The 24,370-nt window shown below is 33.0% G+C and overlaps 1 protein-coding gene across 2 annotated transcripts in view; it reads right to left on the bottom strand.

The window, feature by feature from the left end:
* The window catches only part of LOC129218507 (putative defense protein 3), an 84,158-nt gene that overhangs the window by 30,283 nt on the left and 29,505 nt on the right, over positions 1-24,370 (bottom strand). The window contains exon 1 of one of the 2 annotated variants that reach the window (XM_054852795.1): positions 2,715-2,838. The exons of the other annotated variant lie outside the window; for it this stretch is intronic. Coding sequence (XP_054708770.1) covers positions 2,715-2,716 — 2 coding nt within the window. The 5' untranslated portion in view covers positions 2,717-2,838. Of the gene's footprint in view, positions 1-2,714; positions 2,839-24,370 lie in introns of those variants that run through there. 2 annotated transcript variants of the gene reach the window in all.

Genomic DNA, 24,370 nt, shown 5'->3' with positions numbered 1-24,370 from the left:
TTCAAGTTTTACGTAAAACGCGTTTAAAGATAACGTCCTAGGTAGGTTTTCATTTTTTTTTTCTAAATCATACTGTACAGCAGCACTTACCAGGGCTACTAGTACCATCTCTTGCCCCTGGACATAGGAGAGGTTCCCCTACTATTTGTACTGGTTATCTCCAATTTTGCCACTTACATCATTCTGCTTCTCACTGGCTCAATTGTTTAACTTTACGGTTTGTTTGTATCTAATCTAAGGTCACTATATTAGGAGAGTCGACTCATCCGGTAGTTTGGTAACAAAAAACGAGTGACGGTAGAAGTAAACTCTGTACTAAAAAAGTGTTGCAGAAAACTAATAGCATTCTCAATCCGTTTGCAAAAACGAGACTTTTTTACTCATATATTTGCACTTCATTCCTTGAATTTTAAACTTTGGCTTTTAATTGTGATACATTCGAGTATGAGAAATAAGCATTTTTGAGGTGTTAACGCCCCTCCCCCAAGTTGCTGCAGCGATAGAAAACTATAGTAAGCTGAAAAATAATGGTTTAAAGGTAGGATTGAGCAATTTATTAGAAAGCAGTGATCCACCAAATATTGATTTAACGACACATCTGTGAGTCTCGATCTACATGTTTAGAACAGGTTTAGGACAGCTATTCTATAACTTTCCACCACAAAGCCGAAAATTTAAGTTATTCAAATTTTTCGTTCAATTCGCATCGCAAAATTCATAATTGTAATCAGCTTCTTAGTAGTTCAAGTTTTTACCAGCGCAAAATTCACAACATAATCCCAAATAAGATTTTCAGTCTTAGGTCATTTGACCATAAACACGATTTGAAAATATGTAATTAAAATATGGGATGATATAAAATAAAAAATATGAATAGATTGTAAAATTATGGCAGAAAAAAAAGAATTATGAAGCGGCTAAACAGTACGTTACAGGTAAAGCAAATATCAATAAACAATCTCACAATTCTAAACATTTCAAAATGCTGTAAAATTAATAAAAAACCAATCAAATAGCTATGAAACCTTGACTACATTTTTTTTTGTCGCTATCCGAATTTTTTTTTTTATTTTTTAAATTTTCTTTTTTGTCGGAATGGAATTTAGATTAAACAAAAGGAAATGCGAGAAAGTGATTTTTATAGCATTTGTATGATGAACTTTTACTGTGAAAAATGACATTAATACCGTTTATTAGATTTAATGTGATTTTACATAGTGGGAAAAACATTTCACAATTGAATTACAAGCCTCCTTCGTATAACACGGTACTTGTACAACACGGTTTCGATATTACACGGTACCAAAGTTGCGATTATTGTAACACGCTTTCAATATTGCACGGTACAAAGCTAGAATTTAATACTACACGGTTTTGATAAAACATGAATTTTAAAAGATGGAATTTCATTTTTGTTTAATACACTGTTAAAAAATGTATGATAATAACTGTATTAAGTTTTGAATTGTTTTTATGAGACTTTTTGCGAAAAATTGCCTTTCTCTGGCTCGAAAGTTTAATTTCCACGTATAATAGGGGAGACTTTAAGCTTAAACTTTTTAGACATTTCAATACGCCCAAGAAACATCTGAGCTGTTTAGGAGCTTATCTCATTTCCGTTTTGAGAAAACACTTTCTTCTCTGGTCTTCTTCGGGAGAGAAACTAGGGGTACTTTTAATTCTATTATGGTCTCTACAACTCTGGTGTTCCCTTTATTGACATCTTCACTGCGTGTAGGAAAAGTCTTTTCGCAAATAACATTAAAAGCACAAAATAATCAAATATTCCCCTTTTTTTGAGCAGAATAAAACATGATTTTAAATTTTAGGCAGTTTAATGAGACAACAAAAAAAAAAAAAAAAAAAAAAACACACACACACACACACTGTTAATGAGCTAATCTTATTTTATTCCAGAGGAAATACCTTCTCTTTTGTACTTTAAACATATATGGTTGAAATAATTTTATAAATCAATGTCCCAAAACAGTTTTCTTTGAACTTTGGTTCATTTAATGATGCTTATTTTTTATTTAATGACAATGTAATGATACAAAACACTTCTTTCCCCCAAACCTTTATACTTGTTTTCAAAAGTATTCATTCACCGATTCTTCGTTTCCCTTTTTGCTTTATAAGTCAAGATACAAACGTTATTCTAATAACAATCTCCATATGCGCAGGAAACAATGATGCATACTGTATTAAATGCGGTTCTTACGTTTCAAATCATACAGTAAATTTATAATTCATATTTTCTGTCGGCCCGGTTTAATTTTGAAGTAATTTTAAAAGTTTAAATTAAAAAAAAAAGTATGAAATCTCATTCAATGCGTAAAGAAATTATCGCTTGATGTGAATTTTTCAGTGGATAAATGATTTTTTAAAATGTTTTAACCAATAAAAAAATTTCAGTGTTAAATATCAGCTAAAATAAACAATTAATTTAACAAACATTTTTTTAATTAAAAAGTTCAAACTAATTTGGAAAATTAAATAAATAAATTAACAATAATATATAAAAGTATCTATATATATTTAAATAAATTATTTATATACATGTATTGAAAAAACAATATTTATATACATCTATTATGAAAATTTATTAACAACAATTTGAGGAAACGAACTACAGATGTATGCATATACATTAAAGGAACAAAAATAATCACTAAGATACGCAGAAGAACGGGAATTCGAAGAAAATTACTTACATTTTTCAGAGGAGAAAAATAAACGGAAGAGTTCGGAGGATTCTTGAAATCAAATTGATGCTGTGACCAAATGAGATAGCTGCTATATACCTGAGAAGCTAACGTCAAGGACCTGTTATTACCGATTCTCTTAAACCGGTTTCACTTTAGTGTATCCTGCATTTGATTTTATTTTTCGCTTATTGCTACTGCTCGTTTTGGGGACATTTTATGAAACAAAATCTTGCAATGAAATCAAGTCGAGCGGAAAACGTTTTCATTCGGGCTATTTGCAAACAGTTATTTAAAACGCAACTGTAATAGAAACCGTAAATCTCCTTTTTTATTCTTTCCTTTTAGTTAGAAAAAAAAAACTATTTTTTTAAAATAAATTTACTTTTCAGTCCTAATAAAGGGCTCAGAGATTCAGAGTACCATTTAATAGCATTAAATGCTACTAAACTTTTCAAGATGAAAGCCTGATTAACGTGGATAAAAAAACCTGGAACGGTCCTTTGAATTTGCTCTTTAACTAATCAAGAAAAATTTTAGGTGTTATTCAATTACGTAATAACAATTCGTGTTTTAGTTTAGCTTCAGGTCATGCATTTCTGCAGATACAATGAATCAGAACTTCTGTAGTAGCCAGTGAAAAAAGAAAATGATGGGGGGGGGGGACATATAATAGGACTACCATATGTTTTTTTTCAACAACTTTTCGCTTACGCTTCGGGATTAAAACTTTGTGGATCCACGAAAAGAACAAAAAAATAAAAATAAAATAAAATAAAATAAAAAACTAAAAAAACACGCTTTAGTAGCAAAATGAACTAAAAAGTTAAAAATAATCTTTGGATGACAAGTATTTAAAGTAATTGACCAAACACTTAATTTTACTGTAGTAGAAAAAAAGCGTGGGGAGCTGCCTATTTACATTTTTGCATGGATAACAAGTAGAAGAAATTTAAGACAACTGATAAGAAGCCCCCCACGCTTTTTTTTTCTATTACAGTAAAATTAAGTGTTTGCTCAATTACTTTATATACTTGTCATCCAAAGATTATTTTTAACTTTTTAGTTTATTTTGCTACTAAAGCGTGTTTTTTTAGTTTTTTAAACTATTATTTTATTTTTTACTTTTAGTTCATTTTGCTACAAAAGCGTGTTTTTTTAGCTTTTTAAACTAATATTTTTTATAATGAAATGTATCTTAGTATTCTATTGCAGTATTTCCATCAGACATTTTGAATGCTTTCTGGTAAATTCATGTGCAAACATTGTTGCACTCTGTAGCTCTGATTTGTACGTTGTAAGTAATTCTAATAAGCCACTGGCTATTTGTCCAAAGAAAAGTTGGACCCACAAACATACAAGTTAAGCTAATAAAAGCGTGTTGATTAGAATAAACTAATAACTTATAGTTAATAAATTAATTTGATTATAGAATATTGCATCGTCATCGGGTCTGAGGTTGCATTCCAAATTTTAAAAGAATCCGATCACAAAAAGTGGGCGAAAATTGAGTTACAAGATTATAAATTTAATTTCGGTGTAGTCGGGATTAGAACGCACGCCCAATGATTCCCGGAGGTGGACGTCAGCGAAGACCCGCGCCTTAGACCGCTCGGCCACGAACGCTCATAAAGTGGTGGAATGTACTAACAGTAATAAGCCACTAGCTCTTAGTCCAAAGGAGAGTTACTCACAAACATACAAGTGAAGCTAATAAAAGCGTGTTAAAAAAATTCCTTGTTTAGTTAACAAAACAGTTTTTAATGAAACTATAGATTCTTGCAGTGTAACTTTTATGCTATAAAAAACAACATTAAGTAATAGTGTCAGGAATTGTCGAGATAGCTTTCCCAAGAGATAGCATTTCCAAGAGTTACTTTATTCTGCTCATTGATATACAACGCATTACAATACTTGAAGTTCAAGAGGCAAACCAAAACAGTTTTTAATTGTTAGAAAAATGTCTTTTCGAAAGCAGCATCAAGAATTGTTCATTTTTACAGTTTTAAAATGTGGAATACTTCAATTTTACCGATACGTTTCTGAAATATACCAACATTTTCTGAGGGAAAGGAGGAGGTGGAGGGGGTGAGAACTAAGGAGAAATTATGGTTTTTTAAACTATAGTAAGGGTATTATTAATATTATTATTCCTAAATGCTGAATTGTGTATTGAAAAATTTATCGGTTAATCTAATGAATTTTACTATATGGCATCAGCATGAACAAAATTTACTGAAGCGGGTAATCGGGAGTTTAATGCATAAGTTGTTATCAGAGATATAAAGAATGAGTACAAAGAAAAAAACCAACGCTAACATTGAAACTTGTTTTTAATGGAGAACATATCGCCTCAGAGCAACAGTAAGATATCAAATCCCAGAAATAACACTAAAACATCTTACTGTTGCTATGAGGCGACGATATTAGTAAAGATTATAAGTTATAGTCTAATTTGTTCTCTGACTAAAGCTAAATGAAAATATAAGTGAATAAATAAAATATCATATGAACTGTCGCAAATTTTCCTTGATGTTTCAAAACTATAAGAGAAAGTTTAAGACTCAAGACACGTAATAAATCAAAGGTATTAAGCGTAATATATCTTCAGCATTACGTTTAATACCTTTGATTTATTACGTGTTACGTATAATTTCTTTAATTCTCACTCATTAAAAAAAATTACACAAATAGTTGATCACGAGATGACAATATTTACCACAGCTTGGAAGTCTAGTTTCTCTTTTGATTCTTGTTTATGGATATGAATCATTGCATCGCAATTCAATTTTTTATATGTGATAATGGTGCTTAGGTAAGTTTTCAATCATTTCAAAAGGGAAAATGAACTGTTGTACATTTAGAAACGGGAACAGTGAAGTATATTTCTTTTTCATCTCTTTAACTTACCTCTGGTATACATTGGATGACGTTAAAAAGATGGATGATATTCAAAAATAATACTGATACTACCGTAGTTTGAACGATCAAGTTTTTTGACTCGCAAATATCTAGCATCATATTTAATTGTAAATCAATCTTTTTGCGCCAAAATCATTCTTGTGGAATACTGCGGTGTTTTTAGTTTTAGAAAGAAGCAGAGACTCGCAGAAAACTGTGATGGTCAAAAGAGTTAATAAAAATGCATAAAATTTTAATATACATTTTTCTATAATAATTAAGCTGAGGATTCATCTCTGTCTTTCTTTGAAATTTGGAAGAGTCTGATCTACGATCAAGCTCTTTTGTTTGTTTCATACAAGAGCATACAACTGCATTGGTTCGAGAAAATTTAAAAAACCTCCTGGACGCTCTTAGTATTGGCAATAGCTTTATACGCAGTTGCAAGGAGGAATTTTGAAGAAAAATACAAAAAAAAAAAAAAAAAAAAAAAAAAATTCAATTAGTTCCAAAATTTGAGTAAAACGAATTATTATAAATATAAAGTCAAAAGAGGTTAGAAACTTACAAAATCCTTTGACACGGACGTCACTATCAGATTTTTCAATTCTGGAAGAACGATATTAACTCTACATAGTTTTGCAGAACAGTTTTCAACTATTTTGATTTTAACTATTGTCGAACCTGAAACTAAAGTTTTATATCACTCTCTTTCGTTTGATGCAAAAATGTCTCTTCCATTATTTAAGAAGTTAAGAAGCAAAAACAAAACATTATCCTTTCTTTTTTCCCTCTTTACTTCTGCTTTACGTTAAGTGGGAAAACAGAACATTCTTCTTTCTTTTTTCCCTTTTTACTTCTGCTTACGTTAAGTGGGAGCTCTCAGCGTCCCTACTTTTCTTTTTTTTGGGGGGGGAGGGGGGGGGGGGTTCGAGCACCACAACACCCCGAAGTCGGCGCCCCTGATAACAGTAATCATATCTTAGTTTTACAAACCACACAGAAATTCAATTGAATGAACAAGCCGACATTTTCACAAAAGAAGCAGTGAAAATCAATACAACTCTTAGCATTTACCATCAAACTAAAGAGAATTCCATTGAGCTGAGGATAACAAAAATTTCTCCTTCACGTCAATGGCATTCTCTGTATAGTGTAAAAAAAAAGAAATAAAAAATGAAAATGAAAGCAGCTGGAAAAGAGCAGAAAATACTGTAATAACTTTAAACAAAAATCATATTTTTAATTCAAACAAGGTTCAATGTAGCAGGAGGGAGCATAACTCTAGAAATTCTACTTAACAGACTCTCCTTACAGACTGTCTTCTCACTAAAGATCAATTTTTCCGCATGAAAAAGGAATCCTCACCCATATGATTCACCATGTATGATGCCAGATAGTTACTCATCGTCTCCACTTCTGTAGTAAACATAACGAAGTTAGACTCAATCTCATCAATCTTATCCCAAACGTACACTTGCTGTTGGCTGATGATTTTTTTGGATATCTCTCTTATTTCTCTACCTGGGTTTTTGCTCGGTGCATTTGTCTCTTGGGTTATTTTTTCCTCCTTTTTACTAATGTGTATGCAATAACTCATCTAGCCTGCAATATGTTACTTCTCTCTTCCGATTAGTTCCTATTTCTCTTCTAGTACGTGACTTTTTTTTTTTTATAAAGGGAGGCCATAGGTACTATAGTACTCTTATTTTTTTCTGAATGTGTTTTTTGTTGAGCTTGGAAACTCATTGGAGGCTCTCTATGGATCCTTTGGTACTATCCTTGAGTGAGGGTGACACTCTTGGGTGCCATAGGAAAGCCAAATGAAAACGCTGGAGCTACAACGACTGGTCTTAAAAGGTGTCGTATGCAACCCGCAGTTTTAGCAGTGTAGATAAATAGATACTTTCTGCTGTATTAATTTTTACTCTTTTATTTTCTGAAATTGAATCACTCATCAATTAATCAAACAAGAACTTCCTGTTTGATTATTGGTCGCCCTAGTTTTCTGTACATTTTATTAGCTGAAACTTAAAATATTTTATTGTAAAATATTATTACCAAATTATTATGCATTAACTATTTAGAAAATTGCAATATATTGCTTTACAACTGCAGTTTTCATTCATACTTCTTTCTTTGTATCATCAAATTTATTCAAGATAAAGAGTATTAACTGCACAATGTATGCCTGAATCAATATTTTATAACAAATATTTTATCTTTCGGTGCATATGAAAGAAATAGTTTCAAGACTTGTTATAAGCATGTATAAATTAAGGAAGGAAAGCCACTTTTTAATAAGATGCTAAACTATGAATTAGTGATATTTTCAGCCTTAAAAAGTCCTGCATTTGCTGCGTAGGAAATTAAATTTGGAGGCATATTTGTAACTGCTGTTATGTTTACATTTTCAACGCTTTTTAGCGTAGTCCAAAATTTGGATTCAGTAAGCCCTAAGGCTAAAATTTCGTTTCACATGACGCGTTGCTCTACGGGTAGAGAGGCTCCAGTTGGTGTTATTTCGAAACGGATTTAATGGCTCGGCGAGTTTAACTAGGCCTGAAACCAAAAAAAAAAAGTTTGCCAACCAATAGCTGATTCTGATAGATTTTTGGACGCTGATTTCAAGAAAAATAGTCAATTCCATCACGTAACAATTTTTCATAAATTGAAAATTTATACTTTCGTAGGCCTTACCAAATAAATAGTGCTATCTTTAAGAGAAAGGAACAACATATGTTTTCATAAATTGTCATTATGACGAAAACTGAATATTTTTTTGCCAAAGAAAAAAAAAAGTTAAAAGAAGCAAATGAAATGAAGAAGAGAAGAAAATGTTAATTATATACAGTATGAGTAAAAACTTTAAGTCCAGTGCCCTTTTTGGAGAAATTGGACACACCTTAATCTTAGGATCAAAAAGTCATATGAGTGATATAATTATTAACCTTAAATACAAGTAAAAAAGACAAAAAAATTTAATTGTAAGTGTTCCATTATCAGAAAATGTTACAGATCAATATTTGAACCTGAGTAAAATCTTTAAGGCCAACATAGAAAAAAGCATATGAGGACAAAAATTCCAATATTTATAAGCTTGTGTGGGAGCCACTCCTTCAAATTACTTCAAATATTCTTGTTTTCATGAATGAAACTAGTTTTTGACTAAATTCGGGATGCATTTTTTACCATTCATCTTCGATGGTAGATTTCAGCTCTATTGATAAAGTAAAATGTCTCTCCCTTGCATAAACTCTTCTTGCTAGGGCACCCAATTTTTTCTCTATTGGGTTAAGATCTGGAGACTTAGTTGGTCATTTCAAAGTTTCAACATTGTTTACTTGGAGCCTATTTTTTGCACTGTTACTCGGATGGATAGCTGCATTGTTTTGCTGATATTTTCAATTTTCTGCAGCAATAAATTCAGCATTTGGTAAAAGATGACTTGGGAGGACATTTTGATATGCTTGTGAGTTCATTTTACCTGAAACAAACGCAACTGAGCACACACCATTGTAAGCAAAGCACTCTCAAGGTTCTGACAGAGCCTCCATCTAATTGGCGCTTGTAGAATACTTTTTTCTTTCCGTAAATCATGCCAATAGTACTTCCGTCCGTTTGGTCCATCCAAACTCCACTTCTTTTCGTTAGAAAAAATTATTTGTATTCATTGGTTATCCCAGGTCAAGCGACGTATCGCTTTCTTATTCAAAAATGTGAAGCGGTGTTCTGCCATTGTGCATGATGCCTGCCCACACCATGACGCCTGGGCCGTACTGATCACGTTCGCAAACAAATTTTTGTGCATAACATGTTCCACTCTCTCTCCACAGTAGTTGGTGACCAGAATCACTTGTCACACTGAAACGAGATTCGTCAGAGAACATCACTCTAGACCAATTTTGATGATCCCACCAACATGTTCCTTACACCAGCGTAATCTCTCTCGACGATGGCGTGGTTGAACTTGGATGCAACGTACGGGCTTCCGTGCATACAAACCGACATTATTTACTCGCCGTGAGATGGTTCTTGCAGAAACATGCGTACTGGTAGCGGTTGTTAGAATTGCAGCTATCTGTCCAAGAGTGAAATTTCTGTTCCTTTTTGACACGAGGGCTATATAGCGATCCTCTGAAAATGTGGTGCTCCTACCACGACCCCCGGCATGCTTTTGCAAAACATTTCCACATTCAACGGCCGTTTTTAATCGGGAGATGGCACCTTTTGGTACACCCATTGCAGCAGCCACAGTGGTGACACTTTGACCTGCTTCCAGTCGTTCAACCACTCGTCCACGATCGTAGATACTAAAATGATGTCTTGCTGACATTTTACTCTTAAATATTTCAAGAACCAAACAGAATTTCAGAGAAAAACCTTTTTTAACATCCAGTACTATTTTTGTTAAAAACCAAGCAGCGTGAATTTTCGTACGAATCTTGAGCGTGTATGCACCGTCTTTTATACAGATCACGAGTCTTGGTCTACCACGTCATCTGAACTTGAATTTATTTCCATTGGCCAGGTAGTTAAGGTACAAATTTGCATAAATCACTTGTTCCTTAGCAATTGTCAAGCAGTGTATATAAAGTCTGCCAAAAATACTTATGTGATTGAAAAAAAAAAAAAAATAGATGATGTATTTGAAATAAGCGCACTAAATTATATAAAAGGCTCACATTTGTACAGTGACAACAACATTTCATGTGTGTAAACAAGTTTTTTGTACTCTGATACAAGAGCCGTTTTGCATACCGACCCTAGTTAATATAAATGGAATTTTTTATCTAAGCTTAAAAACCTGTGGTAAGAAATAGATCATTCGAATTCAGTACTGTTCGGCCCTTTTTTCTGTCTGGTACTTTGGACAGTTGCTATAGGAAATCTCTCCCACGCAAAAATGACAGACGCCCCAAGTTCTATTCGTGTGAAATACCCCACATACATTTTCAGGGATAAAAGTTTTTAATGTTGAAATTTTAAAATAATTTTTTTTTCCAATCATATTTACTTTGTACAAAATGTGCAATGTTTGTAAATTGTTAATTTAATTGCATTAACTTAATAGTAGTTTTTGAGGCTCTGAAGCTAGTCTAGCTAGAAAGTTAGTCTAGTTAGAAGCTAGAAAGAATTTGAAGCTCTAATTTGGATTAAAGCTATGTATTTAGAGTCTTGTTTTCAGCTTTATAAAATTTTGAATACTAATCACTCTTAAAAAAAACAGAAGTTATTTATTAATGTTTACGTCATAAATGTATCAGGCAGATACTCGCAGCTGAGCGGCTTTTGAAATGTCAGTTTAACATTGCTCTCATTGATTTAGCAAATTTCGTAATTTTTTTTGGTGACACTGGAACAGCTTTTGTAGTTTAACAACAGAATATTTCGAACTTAATAAAGTCTGACTGCGAAAAGTTGGCCCTTGGCTCCGCTTTGCTTCAGAAGTGTCCATTTTCGTGAGGGGGCGATATGGAAAGAAAAGTTGAGGAACGGAATTTGCAATGCGTAATTGGTTTTAGAGCTTGAATGCGTCATCTAGGAATTTACAAAATTAGCCAAAGAGGTAAAACATTTTAATTTTTTGCGATCAAGGCAGATGTTTCATCAGACAGGTCCCAGCATTCGTAAGTGGGTGGGTCTTGGGTTTACATCTTTCAGCTGCCATTGGTCAGAGATAACAACGCATAACAACAATTCCTATAGTTGAATTCAATTGAAAATTGGCAAGAACAGGGTTGCTATAAAAAATGCAAAGCTTGTTATTTTAACTTTTTCGCCAACTCAATGCAGTTATTGCTGCAACTTAAACCTCTCATGTCTACGAAATAATCACATGACGAAAATATAGTAGAACATTTGTTTTTTTTTCATATCGCCAAAATGCTGCTAACTCGTAAATATGACACGCCTCCTTTTTTCCTTCTCTACCTGCTATTTTAAGGAATGGACTGGTTTTCTCAAATGATTGACATGACAAGTGTCATTTGTTCGCTGTAGGACTGTAGCAGTATTTACTTCAATAATATCTATCTGTCATCATCAATTTGAAGGATCAGAAAATGAGATTTTTAATGCTGCACGATTTCCAATTTTCAGCAGAAAATACTGAATGCAACTTTTTATGATGCCAGTAAATTCACTATCGAAAAAGGCTGAAGGAATTGAAAGATTTCTGTTATTATCTGCTTATTATTATCTGTGCAAGAGTTTTTCGCTTTGGGATTCACAACACTAACGGATAGGGGTTGGGAGATTGAGAGTTGCTCACTTTTCCATCCGTGGGTTCTCATCGCAAATGCGAGGTTTTTTGTCTGATTTAAAAAAAAAATAATAATTTATTGATCATTTCAAATGCTTATATTATGATTTAATATTGTTTCGGAAGCATTTTACAATGAAGTTTGTTTGATGTTTCATCGTTTTTTTTAATCTGAAATATGTATTTCAGAAATATGTGTCCGAAATATTTAACAGATTATAACTCTTTTTCATCTACAAACTTGAAATTTTGTCTATGAAATACTCTTTACCGTAGTACACTGTCTACCAAATAAAAACAATTTTTGGTTAAGCATTTCATAATTCCGTTTGAAAGGGTTTAATATTGAAAACTGGCACTAATTCTAATTTTTAAGTCTTGAATTAAAATTATATTTTGTGCAATCGTGAAATGCAATAGGACCCTACTCCTTGAGTATGTTATTTCTACAAATGTCTCCTATCGCAATCATGATTATGAAAAACATAACTTTAACTCAAGATGTCAAAATTCTAATGCATACCAGGGTCTGAATGCTTGATGTTGTATGCTGGATGCTGTTTTTGTTTGAGGAGGATTGTGTAATGTTGCGAGGGGCGGATATAAATAAAGTCGATTCCGGGGGACATGGACGTTACTCCACTACCCAGAAGGATGGACGCGTTCGCGGAGGTCCATAAACCAAGGGATTTGCATACAAACATAGAAAAACAAAATTAAAGGAACATCAGCTACGGTCAAGTGAAAGCAATAAGCAATCGTGGTTGCTCGGAAAGACCAAATGTAACGAAAACAAAGAATTGATCGGTTTGTTTTGAGCGTCAGTGAAGACTATTTCAGAAGAAACCTGTTATCGGAATCATGAGAAATTATCGATCCCTTTAGGCTAAATAGAAGACATACTTGAAAAATTCACGAGATCTAACAGGTGCTCAAGTTAACTGTCCGCCAAGGGTGTACTTCCTATGAAAGTGAATTTCCAGTTCAAAAATTGCATTTTTGTTCGTTTTTCCTAAGTAGCACGAGTAATTTATTTTTCGTTTTGTTCAAAATAAATAAATAAATAAATAAACAGATAAATAATAAAATAGAAGTCGCTGGACTGTCGGGCAGAAGCTATGCTTTTATTAAGGGTTATTGAATATTTTAAGCTTATAATGTTGAAAGATGTCTTGAAGCAACAAATCAAATTAAGTTTGCCTTAAGTAACCCTTAGTAAAAGCATAATTTCAGAGAGTCAGTCCCGTGACTGCCAGTTTTTTTTTTTTTTAATCGAACTGTTCTTATTAATTTGTATTGTAAGTAACATCTTGAAAAGTATGCCTACTTTCACCGAATTGATTTGTCACTAAAAGAACTCACGGAACTCCTACGCACCAGTGAGGATAGAGCTCACGGTCCCTAGTTTACAAGACCAGTGTTCTGCCACTGAGCTATGAAGGCTCCATGCCAGAGCCTGCTAAGAAATTTTGAGAGTTCATCTCGCTCGAACCATGGAATGCCATTTTATGGATTTTGTTTTGCACTTTACTTCGGTTGCCACAACGTCCCATAAGAAGCACAGCTTCAAAAAAACCCCTCAATATTTTTTTTTTCTTTCATCCATGCATGACTTCATTTCTTACTATGCACTACGTTTTCAATAACGTATTAGCCACCAAAACTATTTTATTTTCAAGATCTAAAAAACACCCCTGAACGGTCTTGATTCATTCCAGCAATCCCCCCCCCCCCCCCAGTGTTTTGTTTTTTAGCACGCTTGGTACTCATTTTATCGAATCACAGAATTGATGAACGTCTGTGTCGGACCATTCTTAGCTCTGGTATGCGGCATAGAAGCGCGGACCACTTTCGCTAAGCCACTGTGCTTCTGAACTGAAGACTTGAACAGTTTCAAATATTATGCTGGTTCATTGATTTATGAACGATTTTTGGACCAAAGATTTTAAAATTTTATTGCTCAGCATAACTAAGACGTAATTCTAAATTGAACAAAGAGGTTGTTCATTATTGCAATCAGTGATTCTCTCAACCTGTGGTCCGCGAGCAACTTTTATGTGGTCCGTGAACAGCTAGTGAGAATTTTTCTATATCATTTCTATAGTTGTAAAAACATTTTTAAAATTCATTGTATTAATACACAAAGAGGGTGAATGAAAAAGTATTTCGGAAAAAATAAGAAATAAATCAATATGTAACAGCAACTGATAGCACTTCAACTCCTTCGCTTCCAGGAGGACAAAGCTATAAGCTAAGTATTGCAGTTTTGATGATTAGCCATAAAACTTTCATAAATTTATCTCTGGAGGAAATGATGCTAGTAAAAAACTATATGATGAACGATTATCGTTTTGAAATTTCGCATTTTAAGTGTCTGAAATATTTTTTATGCTGCAAAAAAAGTAGTTTGGATCAAGTACATGCTCTTTGGTAATTAATCTACAGTTTGTGCCTGATCTTTGTCAAATTTGAAAACATTAACTTTTGATGCTCAGGAATTCACATGGGGCTTTCCTTATACAAATCCCACTGTTTACGTTGGTTCTTTTCCAAATTTGACAAGAAGGTTTTTTTTTATCCTCGGAAATTCATGTAGGGTGAGTTTTCGCTAGAAAACCCGTGAAGCGGAATGTTTAAGCCTATTAATAAAAATTACAGAATGTTTGAAAAAAAAAAAGAAAAAAAAATCTAAAGAGGTCTAAATTTAAAATTTGAATCATGAAATTGTTCTTTCTTACACGTTGACGAGAAATGTCATACTATTATTTTTTTCTTTTATTTAAGCTTGACGTTTAACATGCGTCATTTGAAACTACTTCTATTTTCGAGATAGACCGTGCAACAGCAGATAATATTTACATAAGCAGAAGTTATGCTTGAGTTTCCGACATGACATTTGTCAAAACAGAAATTAAACTTATTTAAAGCATTGTAAAACATTGAGAAACAATTCTATAGTAAAAATGCAAAACAAATACCTCTGGCGGAGTTGTATCAAGACATGTTTAACAGACTCAAATATGACTGAAAAAAAAAAAAAAAAAAACTCATTGTGTTTCGTCAAATGCATCTTTATGTTGAAGCAAATGAATCTAAAGAGCCTGAAAAGCGTATAATGAAAGAGCAGCAACATCCTTGAGGGTTTCTTATTTTTCGCCTTTTATTGCCTCTACTAGTCATTACGCAGGTTTCGAAGGTCAGATCAAACAGAAAAAAGGCAAGACAACACAGACTTGTCCAATACTTCAAGATGTTAAGATAATTGTTAAATGAAAAATGATATTTAGTATTGCAAAGGTATTTGCAACGCAACTGGAAAACCAAGTTCGATACGTTGGCTTCATCCCTTGCCTCATCCCAGTCTTCTTTCTCTTCTGAGTTTCTTTTTTATACACTTTCTATTATCAACGAATAAATGGTCGAAAATTCTAGGAACTCATTGACTTCTTGTTGTCAAGTAATCTGACGTAAGCACCAATGAAAACGTGATTAAAATATATATCTTCCTTAAAAAGCCTCACACCAATTGTAGTTAATGTTACGAATAGTATAATTCAAGTATATTCGTTTCCTTTCATTGATTATTTTGCTTTTTATGGCGTCTGGGAAATCTTATTAAAATATATGTTACAGGAAATTTTAGTAATACACTGCTTGACAATTGCTAAGGAACAAGTGATTTATGCAAATTCATGCCTCAGACAGCTGACCAATGGAAATAAATTCAAGATCAGATGGCATGGTAGATCAAGGCTTGTTATCTGCATAAGAAACAGTGCATACAAACTCAAGATTTGTACGGAAATTCACGCTGTTTGGTGTTTAACAAAAATAGTGCTGGATGCTGAAAAAGTTTTTTCTCTGAAATTCTGTTTGGTTCTTGAAATATTTAAGAGTAAAATGTCAGCAAGACATCATTTGATAACCTGCGATTGTGGACGAACAGTTGGACAACTGGAAGCAGGTCAAAGTGTCACCACTGTAGCTGCTAAAATGGGTGTAACAAAAAGTGTCATCTCGCGATTAAAGAAGGCCGCTGAAGGTGGAAATGCTTTGCAAAAGCATGGCGGGGGTCGTGGTAGAAACACCACACCTTCAGAAGATCGCTATGTAGCCCTCATGGCAAAAAGGAACAGAAAATTCACTCCTGGAGGGATAGCTGCAAATTTTACAACCGCTACCGGTGCGCATGTTTCTGCAAGAACTATTTCATGGCGATTAAAAAATGTTGGATTGTATGCACGGAAGCCCGTACGTTGCATCCCACTTTAATCACGCCACTGTCGAGAGAGATTACGCTGCTGTAAGGAACATGCTGGTTGGGATCATCAAAATTGGTTTAGAGTGATGTTCTCTGACGAATCTCGTTTCAGTGTGACAAGTGATTCTGGTCACCAGCTACTGTGGAGAGAGCGTGGAACACGTTATGCACAAAAATTTGTTTGTGAACGTGATTGGTACGGCCCAGGCGTGATGGTGCGGGCAGGTATCATGCACAATGGCGGAACAGCGCTTCACATTTTTGAATAAGGAAGCGTAACGTCGCAAAGGTATTGCAGAGAAGTTATACTGGATTATGTTCGTCATTTTAGGGGGGCTGTAGGTCCAGACTTTCTCTTTATGGGCGGCAATGCACTGACACACAGGAGCATTAAAGTATCAGACGCACTGCAAAGTGAAAACATTCTCCGTATGAAGTGGCCTGCGTTCTCTAACGACTTAAATCCAATTGAACATGCCTGTGAGGGTCTTGGCAGACGTGTTGCGCAAAGAACCATCCCTCCCAGAACAGTACAAGAACACAAATCCGCCTTGAGAGAGGAGTGGGAAAATATCCCCCAAGAACTCCTTGACAGTTTAATGGGGAGTATGGAAAACAGATGCAAAATGTGTATTAGTGTCCATGGTAATCACACGTCATACTAAAGTACTTATGTCTCCCTCATTATGACGTAGATCAGTTTTTTGTTGTTGTTTGAAAATCATCTAAGTAGGATTTTTTTTTAATTTCAAGTTTTTACTTCATTGATGCAGTAATATCTGTACTATTTTGTACTTATAATAAAGGCACATCCTTCCTACTAACTATATACTTAGCTCTGTGTGTTTAATCATTGTCTATTCTTAACTATTCCAGAAAACGTAGTTGTTCCTTAGCAATTGTCAAGCAGTGTATTTTAAAGAAAGACAGCACACTAATCCAATGATGACTGTTTCTGTACACAATTAAAAAAAAAAAAAAAAAAACAGTGGGCTCCGCCTCCTGCTCGTGAACGCTCGCCAATCCCTGGAACTGCTGCTGCAGTACCATAAACATTGCTGCGCGATCTTAGGTCGTAGCTCTCTCTCAATGCTCACTAAAGTTTTTAATCTAGACCCAATAACCCTTCTCAACTCTTGAATACAGAAATTACAAAATTGGATAGATGATTCTTATGTTAATCAATAGGCCCTGAACAAATATATGTTACAACTAATTTATAAAATTAAATGCATGGCTGTTAGCATTACCAGAAAAACATTACGTGGAGGTAGCCATGCGTCGTTTCTAATGCTCGATTCTTGAGGAGTCACATTGGGTCGAGCCATCCGTTTCCTACAAGCATATTGAAAATATTTTAAGGCACAAGTAAAATTCATTTTGAAATAAATTACTTCGAAAAAAAAATGTAATATAAACAATCTTACATTTATATGTGCTCAATATTCTTCGCAGACAGTTTTTCTGTCTTAGTACCTAAACTTGGAACAGTGTCCCTAGTTTGGAGCGTGTTCGCAATTCCTTAAATTTATGAATTATTTAGTCAAACTGAATTAGTTAAATGAAAATGAATGTGAACAAATTGGGAAGAGTTTACATAGTGGGACAATTTATATTTTTCTCTTGCAATTTCTTTACTTTTAGTTTCAAAGAAATTTTAATTGCAGAACATTACACTCTTTAGCTATCATTGTAATTTGTTTCATAATGATTCCTCATTATATTTCTTTAAAAAAAAAAAATTGAAAGGTTCTCAAGTTGCCCTATTTTGCCCCCAAGTGGAGGCACAGTGGAACATTGCATTGAGTGCAGTGGGACATAGAGACAGGTACATAAGAACAGAGATATTATGACAGCATATTATTGTTATTAAGTATATGTATGTATGTACATTTGTGAGATATACATAGTACGCAAAACATATAAAAGCAGCTTTTAAACAAAAATAAAAACAGTAGTTAAAATCATAAAGCACATGTGAGGGTTGAAAAATTACTTGTAAAAAAAAAATTTGATGCATTGAAAAAAAAAGTCATATTAAATAAAACATTAAACGAAAAGCAAAAGGAAATGAAAGAATTTGAAGTGTAACCAAAACTTCATTTTTACCTAGAAAGTCATCGGAAGTCTTCAAAAAGTGATAATATAGTACTTTGTTTCCTTTTTTAACCGCTGGAAACCATAAAGTTCGGTAGTTTCACATAGTATTTCATGTTCGAAAATACAACGACTCAGAATAATGTAACAGATTACAATTCATAAGAAATATTCATTAGTAACAATATAATAGTATTCGTAGGTAAATGAACCAGTAAGTATATTCTTAAGATGTACGTAAATGTCATTACTATTACAGTTTAAATAAAACCTCATTAAAATCAGTACAATCCATTATTAATTTAGTTTAAGATCTTGCTGTTCTAAAATTTATTTGCTTCACATTTTTCTAAAATGTTTACATTATAGTGAGGATTGCTGGAGGTACAGTAGGACACTGTCCCACTGTACTCCCATCTACATGTCCCAATGTACCCCCAAAGCAGTATTTTTAAATCAAGAGTCAAAAGTTACACAAAATGTATTAATGAAATTAGGAACATTAGATGCATTCAATTAAAGTTTCAGATTCAAATTAATACATTCGTATTGGTTATTGAGTAATAATTTATATCTCAAATTCAAAAAAGTAAAACTTAGCATATATAAAGTCAAATTATAGCAAAAACTATAGAGGACTACAACTTCCCTATAAGATGAAATGTGGCAGTGACTAGTCTCCACGGTGTTGCCATACAAGTTAACTAATATATGGCATACTATTTTAATTTTTTGTTTTTGAATTATAGGAAAAATTCGATTCGTCCCAGTTTTGTCACACTGTGTACCACAGTGTGACAAAAATTCAAACTAATGCTGTTCAATTTATATAGGTTCCCAAAGTTACTTCCGTTCCTGAAAATCGCATAAAATAATTAAACTTACCCATAAAGCCATTATACATCAAAGTTTAACCCACCTAGCCTCAAAAAATAAATTCATTTACCGTGTAACACCATTGAATACTGATAAGTGTACCAGCACTCTAAACGAAATTCGTCAAAACTGTCCAAATATGATAACTTGATTGTAGGGGAAAATCGGGTTATGAAGTTTACCGGCCAATCCCGCTGAGCCAAATATCTCAAAACAGAAAAAAAAAAAAAAAAAAAAACTGTGTATTTGTACCTCCATATAGCTAACATGATTGTTAATTTATAGTATATTGGAAGAAAGACGTTTTATTGTGAGGCTTTGAGAAGTTGAGCTCCGACTCTGACAATTTTTACCTCTGTTTCGGAAAATAGGGAGGGGTAATTGGCACTAAGTTGAGTTGAGAAACTTTCTTAGCAGTTTTTCGAAAATATTCCAACTAAAATCCGAGCCAATAACAAGTTTATTTTTCACTAAACTCCCCTTAAACAGGTAAACATAGTCAAGGTCACAGCTCAACTAACCAGAGCTGCACTGTAGTTACCTGACGTTTAGGGCGGAATTAGTTTGAAGTTGTTTTGTTATAAACTAATATACTAATTTATTATTTCATTACGATTACTGTTTTGAATGACACAAATTATTCTTCTATTATATGATACTTTTACCTTTCATAGCTGTTGCAGAGCCTCAACCAATTGGAGGTCAACTTATCAGAGCCATGCTGTACTGATTTTAGTTTAAATAATCTTCTAATAAGCAACTAAATTTTTACAGTTTGTTAAGCGTGTTTTATTTTTGTTTAATGGGAAACTCAATATCTCACATAGGCATGAGTGTTTTCCCAAAAAGTCATGCATGCACTCCAGTGATAAGAAGAAAAAAAATGGTTGTCACGGGACTGGCAGACAAAATCTAAGCTTTTATTGAATAACATAAGCTTATAATGTTGAAGGTAGATTGAAACAATAAACCGGTTTCAGTTTCAGTTAATACCGTTAAATTTATCAATTCAACTGCATCAACTTCAACATTAAAGGCTTATGATAACATAAGCATAGCTTCTGTCGGCCAGTCCCACGACTGCCATTTTTCAAAAAAATTAAAGTACATTCGTGAAATATTTTTGCCTACGTTCCAAGTACTATATGCTGATTTCAGTGTATGTATATATATATATATATATATATATATATATATATATATATATATATATATATATATATATATATATAAAATATGTGTGTGTAGATATATTTTCAAGTAGATAAGACACCTAAAACAAAAACTCTACGCCATTTACAAAAATTAAGAAACACATCACTCTCCCTGGTGGACTTGAACCACCAACCAATCGACTCCCAGCCGACAGCACTGACCGATTGCGCCACGAAGGCTTCGGAACAGGCACATTGCTAAACGATTATATATATATATATATATTTATTTATATATATATATATATATATATATATATATATATATATATATATATATATATATATATATATATATATATATATATATATGATTTAAAAATTGTGATAACTTGTAGGTATGCAAACGACAAATGAACAACATTATTAAAAATGAACAAAAACAAGAACAACAATATAAGCAATTGATCTGCTTCTCGTCAGTGCGTGGGAGCAGCATACCCTAACGGAGCCTCACAGGTTTCGGAACGCGTCGCGAGTCAGCAAGTAAACCATATAATATACATAATCAAACAACGTGTGCAAAAGATAAAAAATTTCATTAATTCATTAGCGTATATTGCAAATTGCAGCTAATAAATGTTCCAAAGAACAGCTAGATATACATTTTTCTTAAAACCACAATTTATAAAAAGGACAAAATGGAATTAACGTAAATATGGCATCAATGTTTAAAGGCAACTTGCTGAATCGGAACGTCCCCACCCATACCTGTGGGTGGGGTTGTTAAGAAAAATGTATATCTAGCTGTTCTTTCGAACATTTATTAGCTGCAATTTGCAATATACGCTAATGAATTAATGAAATTTTGTATCTTTTGCAAACGTTGTTTGATTATGTATATTATATGGTTTACTTGCTGACTCGCGACGCGTTCCGAAACCTGCGAGGCTCCGTTAGGGTATGCTGCTCCCACCCACTGACGAAGAAGCAGATCAATTGCTTATATTGTTGTTCTTGTTTTTGTTCATTTTTAATAATGTTGTTCATTTGTCGTTTGCATACCTACAAGTTATCACAATTTTTAAATCCTAAATATTTGATATAGTTCTAAGTGCTGCAGTTTTGCGCCTCGTCTATATTAATTTTTCGTTTGTTTAAAATCTCTCTCTCTCTCTCTCTCTCTATATATATATATATATATATATATGTATCTATATATATATATATATATATGTATCTATATATATGTATCTATATATATATATCTATATATATATATCTATATATATATATCTATATATATATATATATATATATATATCTATATATATATATATATATATATATATATATATATATATATATATATATATATATATATGTGCGTATTTCAGTTCCTCCTGGCCGCACAACCTTTCAAGAGAAGCATCGCTTCAAAAGGTTCCTCAGTAAAAAAATAAAAGCAAACAACTCATAGTTTTAATGTAGCATAATAAAATCCCACTTTTTTTCAGTAGAAAAAAAAAGATTGTTTCAGTGAAAAAAAAAATTAATTTTGTCGCTGCGAAATTGAAAATTATATTGATTAATTTGTTTTCGATGCAAATGATTTGATGCGGAAATCTTCCATAAAAGGTCAAGAGGTGTGTCGCAAAAAGTCAGTAAAGTTCAATGCGTATAGCAGTAATACTTGATCGTGTAAAGGTTCTTTATTTACATACCACAGCGCTTCGACCGCTCCACAGATACATTAATCAAAACTTATCTAAGGTTAAATCACATTTCACCCAAAGAAGGAAGGAAAGAATTTAATTACTATTCTACTCACGCATATTGGATACTCAGGGTAGACAACGTGGTAATAATTCAGATTTTTAGATAATGATATTTAATTATTCATTTAAAACATTGCTAAATTGATGTTTCTATTTGGCCCAATTCTACCAGGGAACGTTTCCACTTTTTCATATACTCTTACAGAAAAAATGAGAACAAAAGGGTTGATTGGCATTCTAAAACTGAAATCAGCTGTGACTGTTAATGACTGTAGCAACATCATTTGTGAAATTTGAGAAAACGTAATTGAATTTACACAATGTTTTAATACAAAAAAAAAGTATGCTTTTAGCTTTTGTTCAATTTTGCCTTAGCTATAGCTTGTTTCTCAGAGCATACATAAGTTTTATAAATGATATTCTTGAATGAAATTTCTGGTCACAACATTAAGAATCAACTCCTAGACAACAAGGTCCAACATTCTCCGGAGATGTCGGATGTATGAATTAAAAAATCATAGGTACCCCATGTTGGGAAGAACCGTCATAATGCGTGACTTTATATGCTTACCAAACCGCAGTTACTAAACCAGAGCCTGATTTATCATTAGACTCAGGAAGTTCGGCATTGGGGCTCCCTAGCTGTAGTGGTTCCTGGCATTTGAAGGCTATGTGGTCAATAATTTACAGACCACATAAAACAAATTATACCAAACTAAGACTTTAATTTGTTTGTCATTGTGTTTAAAATCAAGAACGATGCATTAAGCGTATATCAATGTGGCTTTTAAAATCAAAACAGCCATTTTGTGCTATCCAGCATGTTGCTTAAGTAGTTTACACAGAGTATCCTAACCTGTAGCATCCGTATTAACAGAAAAGTGTGGTTGTACCTCTGGCAGCAGGGTTTTGCCGATTGCACTGTTCAAGATGGCTCCTGCAGATGTGTCGGGCTTACTGTCCTAAAATTTCTAAATCGTGCCCTTAAAAAAAAAATATTGTGGACATGCACGTGCACGTTATGATGTGTATTGTTCCCAACACACATGTAAAATGTAAAAAATGCTAAACGCATGACATTTTTACAGAAAATCTCTGTTGATAGTTTTAATAATTTATTTTAAGTTCACAAAAATGTCATTACTGCTTATGTCTAACAAGAAATTAAGTTTCATCGCAGATATTTTCCTAAATTGGCATCATTGTCAAATTTTGCATTTTTTTTTTTCAATTTGCTTTGTGCTTTATAGCGATTTATTTCCCTCTATATTGAGTTTTTTTTCTTTCTTTTTGATATTTTGATGCGGTTTAGATAAAATTTAATTCACTTTAATCTTTCAGTCTGTTATTAGGATTTGTGTTCAGAAACGAGCGACCATGAATATTGGAAAACTTCTTATTGTCAAAGTAAAAGGAGAATCCAACAAAAAATGAAATGCTTCAAAAGATTTGTAGTAAATGTCGTACGCTAAGTATGACAATTATCTACTAAAGTTGAGTTATAAAAGTCAAGAAATGTCAGCAATTTCACCAGTATTTTAACTTTTCAAAGTGAAACGCAAATAATATGCAATTCGAAAATTTTTATCGTCTAATAAATGATTTAATGCATCAACATCAATTTAAGCGTAATTTTATCAAAAGGATAATTACTCACTAGCTCACTCAACCTTAAGAAATTCTTATGAATAGGTATTCTTGAAAAATAAAAGTAATGAAATGGATTCATATCTTTCTCTTTACTTTCCGTTTTACCTAGATCTACAAGTATTATAATGCAGTATATGGAGCATTATACTTGCATCGAATAACACTGGCTTGAAATGGTTGGCTTCCTTTTTAAAAATTGGATATAAATATATGTTATTTTGTTAACCGACTTCAAAAAGGAGGCGGTTATCAATTCATACCGTATGTATGTTTTTTTTGTTTTATTTGTCCACTCATAGCGTCTCACCTAGTGAACCGATTTTGATGATTCTTTTTTTAATGGATAGGGGATGGCTCAACTTAGGTCCCATTACTTTGTTTGACCATATTTGTTCTTTAGAAAAAAAGTTATGGGCAAAAAACAGTAAATTTTATGCAATTTCCCTATTAAATGATTAAAATGATATTGTAGCGAAGTTCGCACTTTTCATCCGTGGATAACGGTGGCTCAGTGGTAGAATTCTCGCCTCCCACACGAGCGACCCGGGTTCAAATCCCGACTAGGACAAAATGAATTTTACTAAAATTTCGTTTCTACTGTTTCCCGTATTTTCTCGAATCTTCTATTAATTTCTGTATCTTTCCAAGTCTGGCAAGTTCCAACACTTTCTCAAGTTGTATAT

The sequence above is a fragment of the Uloborus diversus genome, chromosome 3 (assembly GCF_026930045.1).
Source record: "Uloborus diversus isolate 005 chromosome 3, Udiv.v.3.1, whole genome shotgun sequence".
Classification (NCBI taxonomy): domain Eukaryota; kingdom Metazoa; phylum Arthropoda; class Arachnida; order Araneae; family Uloboridae; genus Uloborus; species Uloborus diversus.
This window is presented reverse-complemented; position numbering and strand designations above follow the sequence as displayed.